At 37.3% G+C, this 17,804-nt stretch overlaps 1 protein-coding gene across 4 annotated transcripts in view; it reads left to right on the top strand.

The window, feature by feature from the left end:
* The window catches only part of phactr2 (phosphatase and actin regulator 2), a 42,591-nt gene that overhangs the window by 11,332 nt on the left and 13,455 nt on the right, over positions 1–17,804 (top strand). For 2 of the 4 annotated variants that reach the window (XM_067421991.1, XM_067421993.1), the window contains exons 2-6: positions 13,410–13,580; positions 13,903–13,977; positions 14,625–14,765; positions 16,251–16,475; positions 17,295–17,766. In XM_067421991.1, the coding sequence (XP_067278092.1) occupies positions 13,410–13,580; positions 13,903–13,977; positions 14,625–14,765; positions 16,251–16,475; positions 17,295–17,766 (1,084 nt within the window). Of the gene's footprint in view, positions 1–4,582; positions 4,848–13,409; positions 13,581–13,902; positions 13,978–14,624; positions 14,766–16,250; positions 16,476–17,294; positions 17,767–17,804 lie in introns of those variants that run through there. The other 2 variants (XM_067421992.1, XM_067421994.1) reach the window with 2 other exon arrangements.

Genomic DNA, 17,804 nt, shown 5'->3' with positions numbered 1-17,804 from the left:
CATCATCAGCATTTGTTTCCCTGAGTAGCTAAACTTAATGCTCTCCACTCTCCCTGCCATGTACTATTATTAAATGTCCCAGATTTCCAAATAAGAGCCATCCGTGCTGGGGAAAAACACTTACAGGCAGGATGTCAAGTATTGATCGACAAGGTTTGCCATACCTTTTTGTGCTCCATCATTGGGTAAACGGCCCAACCGGAGCCAGTCTACAGAAACATTTCCAGCAATACATCATCTGTTTATTTGAGCTTGTCATATCTCAACAGTTTTATGTTTAGGTGACGCTTGGTTAACGAAATGGCTTATTATGCATCATACTGTAGTTATAGAAACATGTATGAGATAATCATCTTCCGATCTCAGCAACTTGCTTAAATTTGCAGAGTTGATTCTGTGGTTTAATATATTTGCATACCAAACCAGGTGCAAGAATCTTGTTTTCCAAAACACTACAACTTTTCTCTGGGCTTACAGTTAATAAATTAATCATCTGAGCAGAGGAAAGAACTAAATGGCATCACTTAAACAATAATTAGCTTCTATTTTGTGCTGAGATTGGCAGTTAATAATTGATGAGCTTTTCCTACAGCTTTTCCAATGATGCTGCATTTAAGTTTTGGTCCTTGCACCCATTTAGGGGATTGAGGATGAACTCCAAAGGCATGAAGTGATCATTTCGATCGGCATCACAATTCTCTGATGAGCATGAATTGCGTCATACTCATTACGACATTTAACAATTTAAGGGGGGCAATGCTAGCGGTAGATGATGAGCTGATGAACAGGATATTAAAGGCTAATGCATAGACATTGTATAAGCATTTGAGGGTTGTGTTTGTTTTGATGGGATGCAAAGAGTTCCGCTTTACCCTTATTAGCTGTATGCCATTATTGCCTTCCCATATGCACTCAGGCTGCACTCTAGAGCAAATGGACGGATTTTTCTCTCCACAGCAAGTCCAGACGTGTGTCTCTTGGGATATCTGACTACATTGGAAATCAGATTTAGGTGCTTTCAAAAGAGTCCAGGTAGAGCATCTGTTTGGCATGCATGTGGACCAACAATCGTGCCAGTAAGTGAATTCGCGTCATTTAATTGAACAGATTTACTTATTACAATTTGGGATGAAGGTTCCCGACATTCTAAGATATATCAAATGGCAAATATATGCAAACATATTCATAAGCCATGCACCAATCCTGAGCAGCAGATGTATATTTTTCAACCAATTTAGATGTTTGCATGCAGAGTGCACGCGTGTGGTCACTAGATGGCAGCGTTTTCCAGAATACTGTCAGGATATGAGGAGGTGTGTTGTGATTTGGTGACTCACCATACGCCCCTTCTATTTTTAAAACCTGGGCCAAGGCCATAATCGATGCATGTCAGAAACTCATTATAGATTACAGTGATTACGTTGTTTGTTTGCATACTAATGTAGCTGTCTATAATAGTTTTCCAGATATATTTGCTTAGCACGGAGATATTCTTTACACCTTTATTATTCCATGGCTAAAAAATAAAGCGTTAGTTTGGCATGACCATCTGCAGAACACATGGAAAATCAAAGGTCATTTTAAAACGAATGTGCCCTTATAACTGTAGTGTTTTGGCAATAGTTTGGTTCGGGGATTCTTCGGAGTCTGTGTGTGTGTTGGGTGTTTAATATGTGGTGGGTATGAAAGTGGTTATCTGAGTACAGATGGTTCCCTGTCAGTGTTAACTGTACAGATGCAGACAGACCATGTTATCAGAATGACATGCCACTCTGACCACTTACAAACCATTCAGGGAAAGTGAAAGTGACGTGACACGTAGCCAAGTATGGTGTCACACACTCTGAATTTGTGCTCTGCATTTCACCCATCCAAATACACAAACACACACACACTGACACACACACTCACACCGTGAACATACACCCGAAGCAGCAATGGGCAGCCATATTTTGTGTGTATATATAAGTTACAAAGGACCTCCATTTGGTCAAATCTGCAAATTTATTTACACACACATTATGTGCTTGCCGATGCTTTGGCTATTTGGCCAAATGGAGGTTCTTTGTATCTTAAATACACATATGCATGTTACATTTTTAGTTTATGCAGACACCGCCCATTTACATCAAGGGTCTCAATCTTTTTGATTCGTACAGGCCCCGTTATCCAAAAGAATATTTGAAGACCTTCTCCATATTCACTAAGATATTTCTGCAGGATAAATCTGATGTAATTACAAAACTGCTAATTAGAAAAAAAGCCCCCCAAAAAGTTGCTTTTATTAAATTAATATGTTTGGGGTTGGTTCATTTAACATATAAAATTGATTAACCACAATCATTTTTGTGATTCCTGAAGTTATGTTCCAGAACTGTACGTTCTTCCATAAAAATAAGTTATAATACAATAAAAGGAATTATGATTTTCATTTTGGATTTTGGTTATTTTTAGAATGTTAATTTAAAGTTAGATTTCTATATAATAATAATAATTTATTAATTTGAATCATCCTGAGGCCCCCAAGTGGGTCATGGCTCCCTGGTTGACAACCACTGCTTTATAGCTTTATGTGTGTGTACAGTGATAACAGGTTTCATTCAGTTGCTCTGCAGTTAATAACTTCCCCTATTTGTGACATTTATACTAAACCTATTATTTCACCCCTCTTGAATAAAAATTATAAAAGGGTTAGTTCACCCAAAAAAGAAATTGATGTCATTAATGACTCACCCTAATGTTGTTCCACACCCATAAGACCTCCGTTTATCTTCAGAACACAGTTTAAGATATTTTATATTTAGTCGGAGAACGTGGAAGTGTATGCACACTATACTGTCCATGTCCGTAAAGGGAATAGAAACATCATCAAAGTGATCCATATGTGAGATCAGTTAGTTAGTCAGAATCTATTGAAGCATCGAAAATACATTTTGGTCCAAAAATAACAAAAGCTATGACTTTATTCAGCATTGTCTTCTCTTCCCTGTTTGTTTTCAAACCTCAAATAAAGATTCAAACGGTTATAAATCAGCTTATTGATTCATGATTCGGATCGCCAATGTCAGGTGATTTCAGCAGTTTGTCAGTTTGACACGCGATCCGAATCGTGAATCAATATGATGTCACATATGGACTACTCTGATGATGTTTTTATTACCTTCCTGGACATTGACAGTATAGTGTGCATACACTTCCATACGCTCTCGGACTAAATGTAAAATATCTTAAACTGTGTTCCAGAGATGTACGGAGGTCGTACGTGTGTGGAACAACATTAGGGTGAGTCATTAATGATAGACATTTCATTTTTGGGTGAACTAACTTTTTAAAAAAACTAAAATTAAAAACAAAAGTTAAATTAATATCAAATGATTCAAAGATTACATCAACAAATCACATTATTTGCAGCTGCTTATACTCATGGCCGTGGTGTTATGATGGTGAGGAGGACCTTCAGGAAGGAGGGGAAGGGGTGGAGAGCTCATACTTGATGAGAACATTCAGCTTAGCTGTGTGTGAAACAATAGCTCACATCTCTAGAGTTGGCGTGTTTCCGTAAGACTTCCTGCTCTGAATCCCTCCCACTATTTCTGCTTTTGGAAGAGGGGGTAGTGGGAGGGAGTGCAGGCCCCAAGTCTGTGAGGCTTTTTGGCCTCTTTTGCAGGAATCAAAGCAATAGCCGCAAGAAAACTTAAAGATTAAAACTGTGTTAGCATTTGACACTTTTTTTGTTATTAAATTTTGTAATTTTTTCTCATGAGATGTAAAGGAGAAATGGAAGTTGTCACAAGGACTGCCTCTTAGTAACTATTAGGTTTTGAGTCAATAGTTCAATTACATCCGTGTGTTTTCTCTAGCTCTCGCTTTAGATGTGGGTTTCAACCTTAAATATGGTCTATTGTGAATAACCACAATGACGTTCACTCAGTGTCAACTGTATAAGTTACATTTTAGCTAAAAGGTTGAACAGTGTTCTAAAAAAGGGTATTTTCAATCAAGCCTGGGCCAAGTTGTCAGTGATTTTAAATGGTATGAATGTATATCCTTTGTTATTTTAAACACAGTTGCCAATGTTATTTTTGTATGCTATGGTTTACTTTTAGCTTTTCTAATCTTTCATATTTTTGTATTGTTTAAATTTTGCGGAAAGCACAGCCTGTTTAATGGCCAGTTCCAGTGTGACAACATGCTCCGCTATTAAAGGTCAAGGTATGTGGCTATTTAGAAATTGTCTACAATAAGGAAACTTTAAGTAAAAAGTAGCCGTTCAGGTCTTGAAATCATCATTAATAACCCAGTTAATATTTTAAAGCTAGCTACAGCTTTATAGTTAGACTCAATTAATTTACAAGTATTATAACACTCTTTTCTTGATAAAAAATTAGCAAAAGAAAGTCATTATAACAATAAGAACGTTTTTTTATTTACAGTAAAGCAGTGTAGTCGAAAATAGCACAGGCACTACAGTCATTTCTAATGATGTCACTTTTGGCCAAAGCATTTATATTAGCAACATACATTTCCATGCTTTAAGCAGGGCTGAAGCGAGGAGGGGCTTGAAACTTCCTCCTTATGACCTCTGACAATCTGCAGAAAAGGAATGACAGGCATTTCAATCCGGAGACTTGTAGTTCGATTGCGTTTCTTGCGAGTTAACAAAGTATGGAAAAGCTCTTTTAAGAAGCAGATCTCAGAGTCGGAGGAGGGAAATGAGTCTCCTGTTATGTCGATCGATTGGGCTTGTTGCACAAGTTCTTGGGGCGTCGTATGATTATTGTTTAGCGGCCCATTGAAGATCGACATGGGCCAGACGTCTGTCTCCAGCTTGTCTCAGAGAACGAGCGGTAAGTGTCTGAAGAGCTTGTTCAGCGACTCGCTGTTTCTTCACCCTTCACCGCTATCTCAATAAACGCCTAGCTAGGCAGGGAATACGTGACTTTTTAGAGCCGAAAACCAAGTTCATTTTCAAGTTTGGTGTTTGGACATTGGCTTTGACCTAATCTGTTATCTACGCGACATGACCAACGAAAATGCTCCCATTATAATCGAAGCCAGCGCGTGGATTTCGGCTTATGTCGCGTGGCGCGTGCAGTGTGAACGATCAACAAGTGGGGCTTTGTCACGCGCATCTTTCTGCGAATTGAGGCGTTTGTGTTGATGGAATAGTTCACTGTAACATCCTCCCTTGAAGAAGACGAAGAAACACATGTACTGACTCGTGCATTCAGGAAATGATTGTTTCACTATTATTTTGCTCTCATTTGTCGTAAGATATGATTTTCGAAATATACTTCCTAATTCGGGTTTATGTTAGTTGCGTTTATTCTTTAGCTGTAAGCTACCTTTGCAGTGGAAAATATATTTGTAAAGCCAATACGTGTAATTATGTTTTGTTTGCATTTTAAAACAATTGTCTAGGCTATTTGAAGTATGAATTAGTAGGCCTGCATCTTATTTATTATGATGATTAAATTAGAAGAGGGCAAACAATTCTTGTGACATCACTGTATTTTTTAATGGCAAAGTTCGGCAGCTTCTCTGGAGACTGTTGGTTTTAAGTTATTTCTTAACAACAGCAACAAAAAACAGTCAATAAAGTGTTTTAGTATACTCTACAGTCAAATTAGAACAGCAAAATTTTCAAGCAAGTATTTCACAATGCACTGTGATTCTAATCTTAAGCTTCTTTCTGAACCAATAAGTGTTGAATCACGAGATTTGCTATACCTTCATCTCCCCATAATATCCATTGCCAGAGTGCTATAAAAGCTTCTTTTGCTATTGGTTTACCAGCTCTCAAAAGAAGATTGTTCAGATGTCATTGTGTGTTTTTTTTATGAACTGCATGCATATGATGCTATAAGACTGGATGTGAAAGTCCACAGAGATGAAAATGATAATTTTATAGGCAAGCCCATTGCAAACAGGCATTTCCTTTGTCAATAGAGGAGCAAAGTGTTGACTGAAATTGGCCTTTTGCTTTTTCCCTGGTATCATAAGGAACTGGGGATGTGGTATGCATATACTGCCAGCAAATCTTAATGCAAATCTAGATTTAGCGTTAGTTGTTGCCATAATCCGCTTACCCGTTGTCAAAAACAGTTGCAACTTAAATGTGTTGATCAACGTCTTCTGCTTATTTGTTGACTGGCTCACTTTACAAAAAAAAAAAAAAAAAAAAGGATTGCGATTGTGAACTCGATTTCAGGCAGAGTGGCTTACCCCATATGACCTACCCCTTAGATCTTTCTTTAAAGCTGCTTTATATTTATTTTTAGAAGCAGAAGGCAAGTCAAATGTGTGATTGTTGATATGAGCTGCACTAAAATATGAATCCTGTGAACTTTTTAAAAATTAAGTCTCACATGCCTTTTTTGCAAGCCTCAGAGGTTTTAATAACGGATTTCTTTTGTTTTCAGGTCCTCATGATTATTTGTCATGTTTGAGGTATTTTCAGTGGCCTCCCCATATAAAAGAAGAAGTGAGCATTTCAGTCAGCTGTAAAAACTCAAATGCGATTAATAACATTATTTGCAGCAGTCTTTATCCAACAACCACTAGAACAATGTTATATATTTTGTTGATCAATATTTTGTTGTTTTATGTACTTACATAATCCCAAATTTTTCCATTAATCTTTAAATCCACACAAAATTAAGCAACTTCAACCAGGACACGAATCGTGTCCATGAGTTGCCTATCCATGACATGATTCCTGTGTTACCCTCGGTTTCAGGTTTTATTTTGTAGAAAACATGGAAACACCAAAAACGTTTTATTAAAAAAAAAAACATTTTATTAGACCGCAACTGTTTGGATACATTAACTAACAGAAAATTAATTATTGTTATATAGCTCAACACATTTAATCTTATTATTTAAAATTGTTTTTATGATCTACTGCGAGTACCATGTTTTACCATGCCTAAAATCGATCTGGCTTACTACAGACTGCAACACGTGTCTGTATATCATAGTAGCATTTTAACATAAAATAGCAAAATAATGTATCTAATATGATAAAAACAGCACTGCATTATTCCATATACACATGAGCGGAAGAAGCGGAAGCAGTCGTCTACAGCATCATAATAGCTCCGCAAAATCAAGGCGTTTATTTTGAATAAGCAACCTCTAGTGGAGAAAAATTACATATTGTGGCATTAATGAAATAAATTACATTAATATATTATGCAAATTGGAGTTGAATTACAGTTTGAATCGTTTCTTTTCTGAACAACTGATTCACTCGGAATTAGAACTTAACAGACTACTATAACAGACTACTAAAACATCTTAAAGGGATAGTTCCCCCAAAAATTTAAAATCTTTTTTTCATAGGCCTTATGTCCTTTTAAATCCATAAGACTTTGTTCATTTTAGAAACACAAATGAAGATAATTTAATGAAATCTGAGAGCTTTCTGTCCCTCAATTGACAGTCCACACAACTACCACTCAAAAAGTTTGAGTTAATAAAACTAATCCATATGAATCGAGCAATTTAGTCCAAACTTTATATGATGAATGATTGATTGAGTTTAGGCTTTATTCAAATATAATCATTCATCAGCGATAGGGCTGAATGATTTTGGAAAATAATCTAATTGCGAATTATTTTACCAATATTGCATTTATGGTTTAATTTGCGATTTGTTTTTTTTAAAGCTCTTAATCTTCTGTATTATTCAACAAAGATGAGCAATATATCCTTGTATATAGTAATGGTGGGAATTTTAAAGCACCTCACACTCTGATTCCTTGACAATTCTTTAACTTTTTTCTTAATAATTAATCTTATCAATAAAACTTAAAATATTTTTGAATTATAAGTCAATAATAATAATAATAAATTCACAATCTGATCTGGATGATCTGGAATCACTAGTGCAGTGCACCTGATCTCTTTAAGAATATAAGATGTGGTTTGTCCTGTCTTTTCAATGCCTGAAGACACTACTGACAGTGTTTACTTTAATTTTGTCATAAAAGCTTTTTTGCTTAAAAGCATCACACAGCCTGTGTGAGCACTCTTTACAAAGCCTGCTGTGAGCATTTAAAACTGAAAGCCTTCTGTCAGTGAGTTCCCTGTTTTTAATATATAAGCTCACTGCATTCCAAACGACATAAATGAAGACTTTGTAGAGCTTTTGTAATAAAAATGCTGGCAGATGAGAACACACATAAAGCGCAACATCAAGTTTCTCACAGCATATATCCTGTGCAATGATACCCACGAATCATTGTGACTTGCTTCAACCTTTCCGAACTTTATGGAATTGTATTTATTGTGTGTGTGTGTGTGTGTGTGTGTGTGTGTGTGTGTGTGTGTGTGTGTGTGTGTGTGTGTGTGTGTGTGTGTGTGTGTGTGAGAGAGAGGGGGTGGGGTACGGGTGTTTCTAAAACACGCAGTGCCACCAAGCACCTGCTATTAAATCTAAGCTCAATTGATCGAGAATCTTTGGAGATATGATCTTTTCTCTCATCCCTATTGTATAGTATGACCAACATAATATCAGCTCGATTAAACACAAACGGTTCTTTCCTATAGCCCAGGCCTGTAGGCGTAATGTACCAAGTTGGTGCTGGTCCTGCAGAGTCCTTTAAGCTCGCGTGTCACGTGACTAGACTGTAATCGTTGCCTTTGCGGTTACAAAATCGTGTTTTATCATATCGTGATATTATCGCAAATGCAATTAATCGCTCAGCCCTAATTAACGAACATTAAACAGAAGCTCAACTGTACTTGCTGTTAATGAATACTGCCATTGAAGTAATTGCTACTAGTAATTTTCAATTTTGGGTGAACTAAACCTTTAATGCTTTCCTATTTTTTATTGCTTTATAACAATCAATAACCTTACTTTGGTGTCAGTATCAAACTAGCATGTAAATGATTTCAACAGCGTAGCTCTACTTTCATTCTGCAGCATCCACCAGTGTTTTCCAGTGAATTCTACTTTCTCATTTGTTAGTGCCCTCTTTGTTTTCAATGTGCTTGATCCTCTGAGGTTTGCTCTCAGGGACTGTGCTCCTCTATGGGAGTAACACATTCTATTAATAATCCAATCAGAGGCCAACTGGCTGTTGACAGGCCAATGAAGTTTAGGGTCAGTGGCTCCTTGGGGAGAATTGATTAGTGAAGAGGTGCTTTGGCATCCTGATGATGGGGGTGAAAAACCACAGACATGCTATCTAGCACATTCCTATGACATGTGTCCGCTAATGAAATCCCTCCGTGCCGTGTGAAAAACAGGCTTCATGTTTGAGCCTCACACATTTCTGTGTGAAAAATATCCTGGTCGCTGGTCAGTTTTTGTACTTCATTTTTTTTTCATGATGTACAGTACCAGTCAAAAGTTTGGAAACATTACTATTTTTAAAGTTTTTGAAAGAAGTCTCTTATGCTCACCAAGCCAGCATTTATTTGATCAAAAATACAAAAACCTGTAATATTGTGAAATATTATTAACATTTAAAATAATGGATTTCTATTTTAATGTACTTTAAAACAAAGGTCTTCAACCCTGCTCCTGGGGACCCACAGTTCTGCAAATTTTATTTCCAACTTGCTTCAGCACACCTGCCTGTGCATTTTCAACCAGTGATCCTGAAGAGATTGATTAGCTTCACCTGATTTTAATTGGGGCTGGAGCTAAACTCAGGACAGTGGGTCCCCAGGAGCAGGGTTGAAAACCTCTGCTTTAAAAAATGTTTTTTTTTTTCCTTCTGTGATGCAATGCTGAATTTTCATCAACCATTACTCCAGTCTTTAGTGTCAAATGATCCTATGTCACTGCTGCCTTGAAAGTTATATTATTAATGCCTTGGACTGTAAACAGATTTGTTTTAGCTCTTTTTCTTTCGACACCGATGATAATGACATCCTTTTAAAAAGGCTTGCCATTGTTGGTCTCTCAGAAAATGCTATCAAATGGCTTTTCAACCACCTTTCAGCGAGAACACGGTGTGTGTTTTTAAAGGATTGTACATCATCTGTTTTGTCTCTAAAGGTGTCCCTCAGGGGTCTGTTCTGTGACTCATTTTATTTCCCTTGTAAATAATATTTGTGATAACATTCCCAATCTATGAACCGTCTTTATGCAGATGACACTGCTATTTCTTGCTGTGCTTAACAAGCATTATATATCGTACCGTCTTGTCTATGTCAGCTTAAACAATTAGTTTGGTTATAACTGTATTTTAAACCAGTTTAATTGATTTTTTTCAAATTCAAAAGCTCTACCAAATAATCTTCCTGATATTATATCTTCCCAGGGAACAAAAATAGAATGTGTTGCGAGTTGTTATAAGTACAATTTACAACTTAAGTAACCTTTTTACCACTATTGGATTACGAAGATATGTTTTATATAAAAAAAAAAAAACTTGAGACCATTTATCATTGCGCTTGAGGGTGCGTAAACTGCGTATTTAATGACAGAATTTCCATTTTTCGGTGAGCTAACCCTTTATGTTTATGTTTTCTTGGCCAGGTCACTCTCTTGTAAAAGAGATTTTAATCTCAATGAGTTTTTAACTTGGTTAATGAATTACTGAATAATATGCTGGTTTGATATTCTGTTATCAATATTGGTAACGGTTGTGCTGCTTCATACTTTTTTGGAACCTGTGATGTTTTTTTCAGGATTAATTGATGAGAAGTTAAAAAGATCACATTAAGTCCAGTTGGACAACAGACGCTACAATTATAAACTGAAAGTGCATCTGCTCTGCTCCAAAAAGCACAAGCTGCATAGTCGCAGCAGGAGTCAGATTTCACTTATAACATGACGAGAGCAAGGAGAGATGACTGACAGGACAATGCCGGAGGATTTGAGCGTCAGATCCTGAGCGTCAGTGTCATTGACAAATATCTTGTCAAATATGCTGTCAGTATCACTGCTCATTATACAAAGAAAGAACTGATTCTAAACTGCCTGAAAATGATCGTCAGTAATTCTAGTCTTACTTCCTACATGAAGCTACATATGTTTAGCCTGACCAGCCAGACCCACATCAAGATATTTGGTCTGGAAACTCCCCATAGACGGGGCTCAATCCGAGGGGCGGGATAAACGGTTGTCTTTCAAACTCCCTCTGCACGCGATAGGATAGCGCTACCACCAACCAGAGCAACGAAGGTGAAGCAGAGCTTGTTGATAGATTAAACATTCGCCGTATCAGAGTCGGCAAAACTCTGAACACATCTTCCCTTTTTAAGAATGACTTCAGTGCCGTTCTTTGTTCTTTTCTCAGAGAAAAGCTTAACTCAAAGTCTTGAGTGTTGGGTCAAAGCTGATTCGAAAGACCGCCGTTCGCCCGTTTCTGTGTTTACTAGAAGCACGCAAACGCAACTTGGCCATCGTCATTATGGCCCCGCCCACCGACTCTATACACGATGTGATTGGCCCGGCAAGAGTTAGGCGAATACAGCTCAGAAGGGTATTGAGAGTTGCTAGACAACACTTGCGGGCAGATTAAATTTGCGGCTGCTAGGTGGCGTCTAGATTTCTAGGCTAACATAGGTTTGTAATTGTAACTGATTTGCAAAACAGTGCTTTATAACTTTCTTCTGTTGAACACAAAAAGGATTGAGGAATATTGGGAGTCTAAACAACATTGAACACCATTGACCTTTAATGTATGAAAAAAAATTGTTGTTTTTATACATTTCTTTAATACTGCTGCAGGTCTCTATTCTGACACCGTCATACTCAATTCTAGTCAGAATACTGAGTCTGATATTGCTCCATTGGCTGTAATTATGGGGCATCTTTCAACCGTCCAGCCCAGACCGAACTGCCCGAGCTCAAATGTTGTGGGCGGGCCTGAGTTTGGCTGGCATCCAGGCTAGCAGGTCTCATAAAAATGACATACTCCCACACTGACCCAGGTCTCTACTGTAATTCTATAGAGAACAATGTGTGTATGCATTTCTTGACATGATAAATGGTCTAACAGCTCTGTAGCCTGACTCTTTGTTTATTGTTCTCAGTTCTTTGATCTCATTTAACCGTGTGGAAATGCTCGTGTGATTTTACACTTCATCTGGCGAGGTGTGCCTGTGACTTTAAGTTGGCTGTTCTGTTGGATTATGTTTGATGAATGGGTTTAATCTCTTTGTGTTGGTCATGTGGAAGAAGAGTCTGTCTTCTTTTGGCAAGCTAAGAAGAAATTATGTGGGGGTCAGGGTGGGGTGGAAGAGAGTTCAATTCTTGGCTGAATCACAATTGCAAACCGTACACTTCAAGTGGGCACCTAAACTAAAATAATCCATCTGTTCAAGGTTCTTGGTTGACCTAGGCCCTTTTTATACCTGATATTAAGATGTGTTTGGTTCAATCGGATCACTAGGGGAAGCTGGTCTAAAATTATGAACTTGTCCACTTTTGACCACTTCATATTCATAAAACGTATTTGACCAGATTGCTTTTATAGTGTAGATTCTCATGTGTTAGAACCGCTACAAAAGACCATCTACTCTCCTCCTTCTGACCTAATGCGTAAACATTATGGGAAGCGCGCTAGTCTGGCTATATTTAGACTTTGACGGCTGAAGACTCAAGTTTGGTTTGAAGACAAAAAGCCAAGCACAATGTTCTCTCACCATTCCTGATTTCTAAAATGCATTCACAGCGTTCAGCATTGGCTTTGCAGCTATCAGTGCAAAAAAATGAAAGCTACTGCTCTCTCCATATGTTTTTCGATCGTCTCGATGCGTCTTCATATGTTGTGCAAGCTTATTTTTGACCATTAGATCGAAAGATCTGAAAAATCCCATACATTTACCCACATAGACCTTATTTACTATTAATATATTGCAACCCTCTCATCCATTTATCTAAAGCTTTGGTAACAGGGTTGTAATATAAATAAATTATTTTTAAATGTATGTACAGCAGTAAACTATCATTCAGAAGTTTGGAGTCTTTTAGAAATCTTTCTAATATGCTGATTTAGGGATCAAGAAACATTTTATTATCCATGTTGAAAACAGTTGTGCTGCAAAATATTATTTTTTTTGGGGGGGAGGGGGGGATGTGAGTGAAAAGAACAGCATTTATTTGAAATAATCTTTTGTAACACAAATAATAACTTGACTCTGTCACTTTTGAACAATTGTATGTGTCCTTAAATAAAAGTATTAATATTTTTTACCACTTTTTTTGTGTGTGTGAGGCTTTTAATGTCCTGATTTGGTATGCTATTCATGGAAAGATTCATCTAGTTGTTCTTGCTGCTTAGGGTGCCTTACTGTCTATTGTTTTGGTCAGAAACATTCATTCACACAAGTATTTCCTGTTGTAAAAACCTGTTGGCTATTTTCCATTGTTTAGGGGTCAGCTTTTAAAAAAAAAAAATCATTCAATGTTCTCATTCCTTCTTGCTTTGATTCACTTTTAGTGGACGGTCTGGAAAAATCTTCTCTGGCCAACTGTGATGTGGTGGTGGGAAGCTCGCAGTCTCCTCCGCTGAAAGGAAAGGGTGGAAAGCTCTCTTCTCTAGGCAAAATCTTTAAACCATGGAAATGGAGAAAAAAGAGGACCAGTGATAAGTTTCAAGACCTCTCCAAAGGTATATCCTTATTTATTAATAGCATTTTGCTTTGAATGTTTATGTTTGGTACAACTATGTATATTCATAATGCAGTTATCTCATTGATATCCTCTTGGTTTTCTTGAGGCTTTCTCACACCTACATGAAAGTTACATCATCCAGCATGATATTCAAGTGATTATTATGTTGGATGGATATGCTAGACATGGATCATAAAATTTATTACACACAACACATTACAGCTGGCAGCTGCCTGCACTTTTACTGAACTCTGTAAACCATAGTAACTATATAGTGGTCTTGAAATAATAATATCTTGATATGTCCTTGGTCTTTATAGTTCTGGAGAGGAAAATATCCACCAGGCAAACTCGAGAAGAGCTCATAAGAAAAGGTGTCATTATTCTAGACCAAGGTGAGATTTTAAATAAAGCAAATGACTGTGATGCTGAGCTGTTTTCTGTGAAATTAAAGGAATGATTTGTTATAAATATGAGATTTGTTTATTGTTTAAATAGATTTATAATACACTATAAAAGAAGTTCTCTGCATCAACCCATGTTAGGTAAAATGCTGAAATAATTATCTCGGTACTTCATGTGTGAAGTGGTTATCGGATGCAATCTTTAATTGTTAACTGCTATGGTACCACCACCAACTGGAGGAGAAAAATTCATTACCATAGCCACTGTTGCCATAAAAAAATTAGAAGCACTAGGAGTTTCAGCAGTTCAAGATTATTATTGCGTTCTACCGCTCAGAAATGTCTCCCATTTAAATAGCTTTAATTGATGTTATCCATATAATAAAAGCTAAAAACTTCCTGGAGCAGAAGCCTTTCCAATCTTCTGGCTCAGAGTAAAGTCTTTGACTAATACTTTCATATGTGGTGCTTTTCAGAAAATAACAGTCCTATCTATTGAGCTCTTAGTCTTACATGAGGAACACACTTTTTGTAAGAACATCTGCAGAATGACTTGAATGCAACAAAATTGTGTTTTTACTGTATAGCAGGCATGGTATCTTGGTTCCACGATAACTGACATGTTTGCCTATCTTTAGATGATCCTTTGAACACTGAGACCTTGAATGGTCATGCAGTGCCCAGTGGAGTTACTGAAAAGGTCAAAGTTGACATTGAAACACCAGAACTGGTCCCTGAAGAAAAAGCAGACTTGGCGGTAGTGGCAGAGGAACCAGAAGGTACAGTTTCCTGTTTAATCCAGCAAAACTGGGCAAAATAAAGATATTTGAGACTTCAACATGTCTAACTGTACCAATAACTTGCGGGTCCTTTCATAGGTTTTGCAGAATGCTAGTTGTAGTTTTGTCATGTCTTCACAGTTGTTGCGGTTTCATTTCTGCATATCACACCATCCATATTTCATATATCATTGTGGCGGAACATTAGTGAAATCAATGTGTGTACATAGAGCAATATATAAAAACTGGGGTGATAAAGACTTGAATAAAACTGAATAAACTGGTTTATTAAGAGTAATATGAGCAGCTTTGGAGCAACAGTTTTATCTTGTTCGGCGAAATGTGGTCATGTTTTTAATAAACCATACAAATGAAGTTATTTGTAGAACATAGACATTTCCTGAGAAGGTCATTGTGTTCCTGTTGAAGTCTGTGAGATGCCCATGAGTGTCTAATGGGCTATAGTTCAGCATATTTGGTTCTGTAGCTTTTTTTTAATAATAACTTGATATGCTTTGTAGTGAAGCAATCCTTTAATGGCTAATGTGACATCATTTTGGAATTTTCTTTCTATTTTTCATCATAAGTTGTGGGCACAGTCATGAGATGTGCAAGGGATACGTCAACACAATTATATTTTTTATAATTTCTGGCTCTTTAATGATCTACAACAATTCTATAATTGTTTCCATCACTTTTCCTCCTAACACTGAAAATACTTTATTCTTCATGGTGTTCATTTTGAAGAGGCTGCGGGGAATAGATGCGGTGTGGAAGTCAGAACACCCGTTTTAATTAACACCACCAATGTCATAAGACCAATGTTTAATAAATAGTTTAATAAATAAGTTAAATTGATAAAGTTAATAATAATTATACACACACAGTTGGCAAGATGTTTTTCAAAGATATATTTTTCTTCTCACCGATGTTGCATTTATTTTTAATTTACTTTAATACATTTTAAAATGTAATTAATTAATGTGATGACAGCTGAATTTTCAGCATCATTACTCCAGTCTTAAGTGTCACATGATCTTTCAGAAATCATATTCTGGTTTGGTGCCAGAGATCTTCATGAATCTTATGTTGAAAACCATTTTTTCCCCTGATTATTTAACGATTGTAAAGTTCAATAGAACAGAGCATTTATTAAAAAATAGAAAACTTTTGTAACAATGTGAAAGTCTTTACCGTCACTTGATCAATTTATTGCACACCTGCTGAATAAAATTGTCATTATATATGAGAATATATATATTGTTTGTCAGCCAATTAATATAGGCTGTTTACTGACGCTACTTGAATTAATATTATAGAAAAGTGTGGTCATATTTGTGTGTTTGCTTAGAATGTAGCTTATCCAATTAGTAGAGCTAAATGCTCTATACTATTTGGCTATGTGGTGACATGATCACACCTGTGTTATTAGAGTCCTCTAAATCAATAACAGTTTAGAGTGCTCTGCTCCTCTGTGCTCTGTAGAGAAGAATGACAGCAAGCGCAGCCCAAAGGCCAGTGAGTCAACCGCTCCAAAAACGCCTACTAAAAACCACCAAACCACACTCCCAAAGCCCTCTGGAGAGGCCACAAACTCAGGTGTGAAGAAAGGGGGCCAAGCAGGGGGTAAAAAGGTAACCAAGACCACCAATAAGCAGGTCTCCGCTCCTCCGCCCAAACAAACCACCCGAACTGCCACTCGTGGCAACGGTGAGTACACGTGTCAGTGGTGTGAATAGAGCATCGTGATTGCATGCGTGGGGAACAAGCTCTGCATGGAGGAGTCCTGTTTGCATCTCTTTCCCCCTGACCCCTCACGCTGGGAACCAATGTGAAAAAGTTGTCTGAAAAATCTTTGTTTGAGAATGGGCAAATGTGCAGTTTGCTGAATACATGTTTTAACTAGTTTGGGTGTGTGTTATCCAGTACTGTGCAATGTGACTCATTTGTGACCCGGTATGGCTTTCTCGTATTGTTATTCTGTCTGCATTACGTGTCTACTGTCTCATCGTTAAACATTATAATATTTTATTGATGATTGCCTTTGTGTTGGAATATAATGGTACAATAAATGTGCTGCATCTTGCATGTAACCAGGACTTTGTGCATGTACACCATACTCATGTATTTGTGTATAAACAGGCGCTCATTGTTCCACGCTGTGCTGTTCCTTTATCCTTTTACCTGTCCATTGTGTCCTATCATCGGTGGCTTGACAGCTTCCTCTTTTAACTGAAGCACCTTTTTATTGATTATTTATTCGATGTGAGAACCTCAGATTGTGTCATAGTTTTACTGTGTTTTGAACTTCTTGGCTCTTGCAAATGTCTCGTATCTTTGGTGGGTTTTTTTTTTTTTTTGGTAAACATGCATGTGAACATACACCATCTGATGTTATCTTTTAGCTCTATCATTATGTCTTGGTATAAGTAATCATATAATTTCTTAGAAAAACCATTGCCTTGGTGTAGTCATTAACTTATCTTTTCAAGATCTCTAATTCTCTCATTTCCCTGAATTTCTTCACAGCTAAAACTCAGAATCCTAAGAAAACTGCAGGCACATCCAAGAGTTCCACTCAGGCCTCAGGTCAATCGTCTTCATCGACCTGCTCGAAGACACCAAAGAACAACAACTCGGAACTAACAGTAGCACAAGCCAAGTCTGCCAAGAAAACCGCACCCTCCAGGTCACCACGGCCCCCTTCCAAAACCCCATCCGAGACTGTGGAAAACTCCTCTAAAAAGGACCAAAGGAAAAAAGAATTAACTTCAAATGTTAATGGGAAGTCAGAGGAGAAATCTCAGGATGGGAAGGGTGCCGATCAACTTTCCGAGACCTCTGCCGAGATGGACAAAAGACAGCCTCATGTTAACCAAGCCACAGAGGAAACGTCCTTCTCTGGATCCTCAAATGAACTTTCCTCAGACACTTTAGGAGAACCTGTGAGCACGGAGGGCGAAGAAAAGAAAGAGGCGGCAGCGGCAGATCAGACACAAAGGTCAGTTGTTAATTTTTTTTGTATGTGTTTAATATCAC

This window comes from Pseudorasbora parva, chromosome 17, assembly GCF_024679245.1.
Source record: "Pseudorasbora parva isolate DD20220531a chromosome 17, ASM2467924v1, whole genome shotgun sequence".
In the NCBI taxonomy this organism is placed as follows: domain Eukaryota; kingdom Metazoa; phylum Chordata; class Actinopteri; order Cypriniformes; family Gobionidae; genus Pseudorasbora; species Pseudorasbora parva.
The sequence above is the reverse complement of the archived record's forward strand: the minus strand, read 5'-3'. Positions and strand labels throughout refer to the sequence as shown.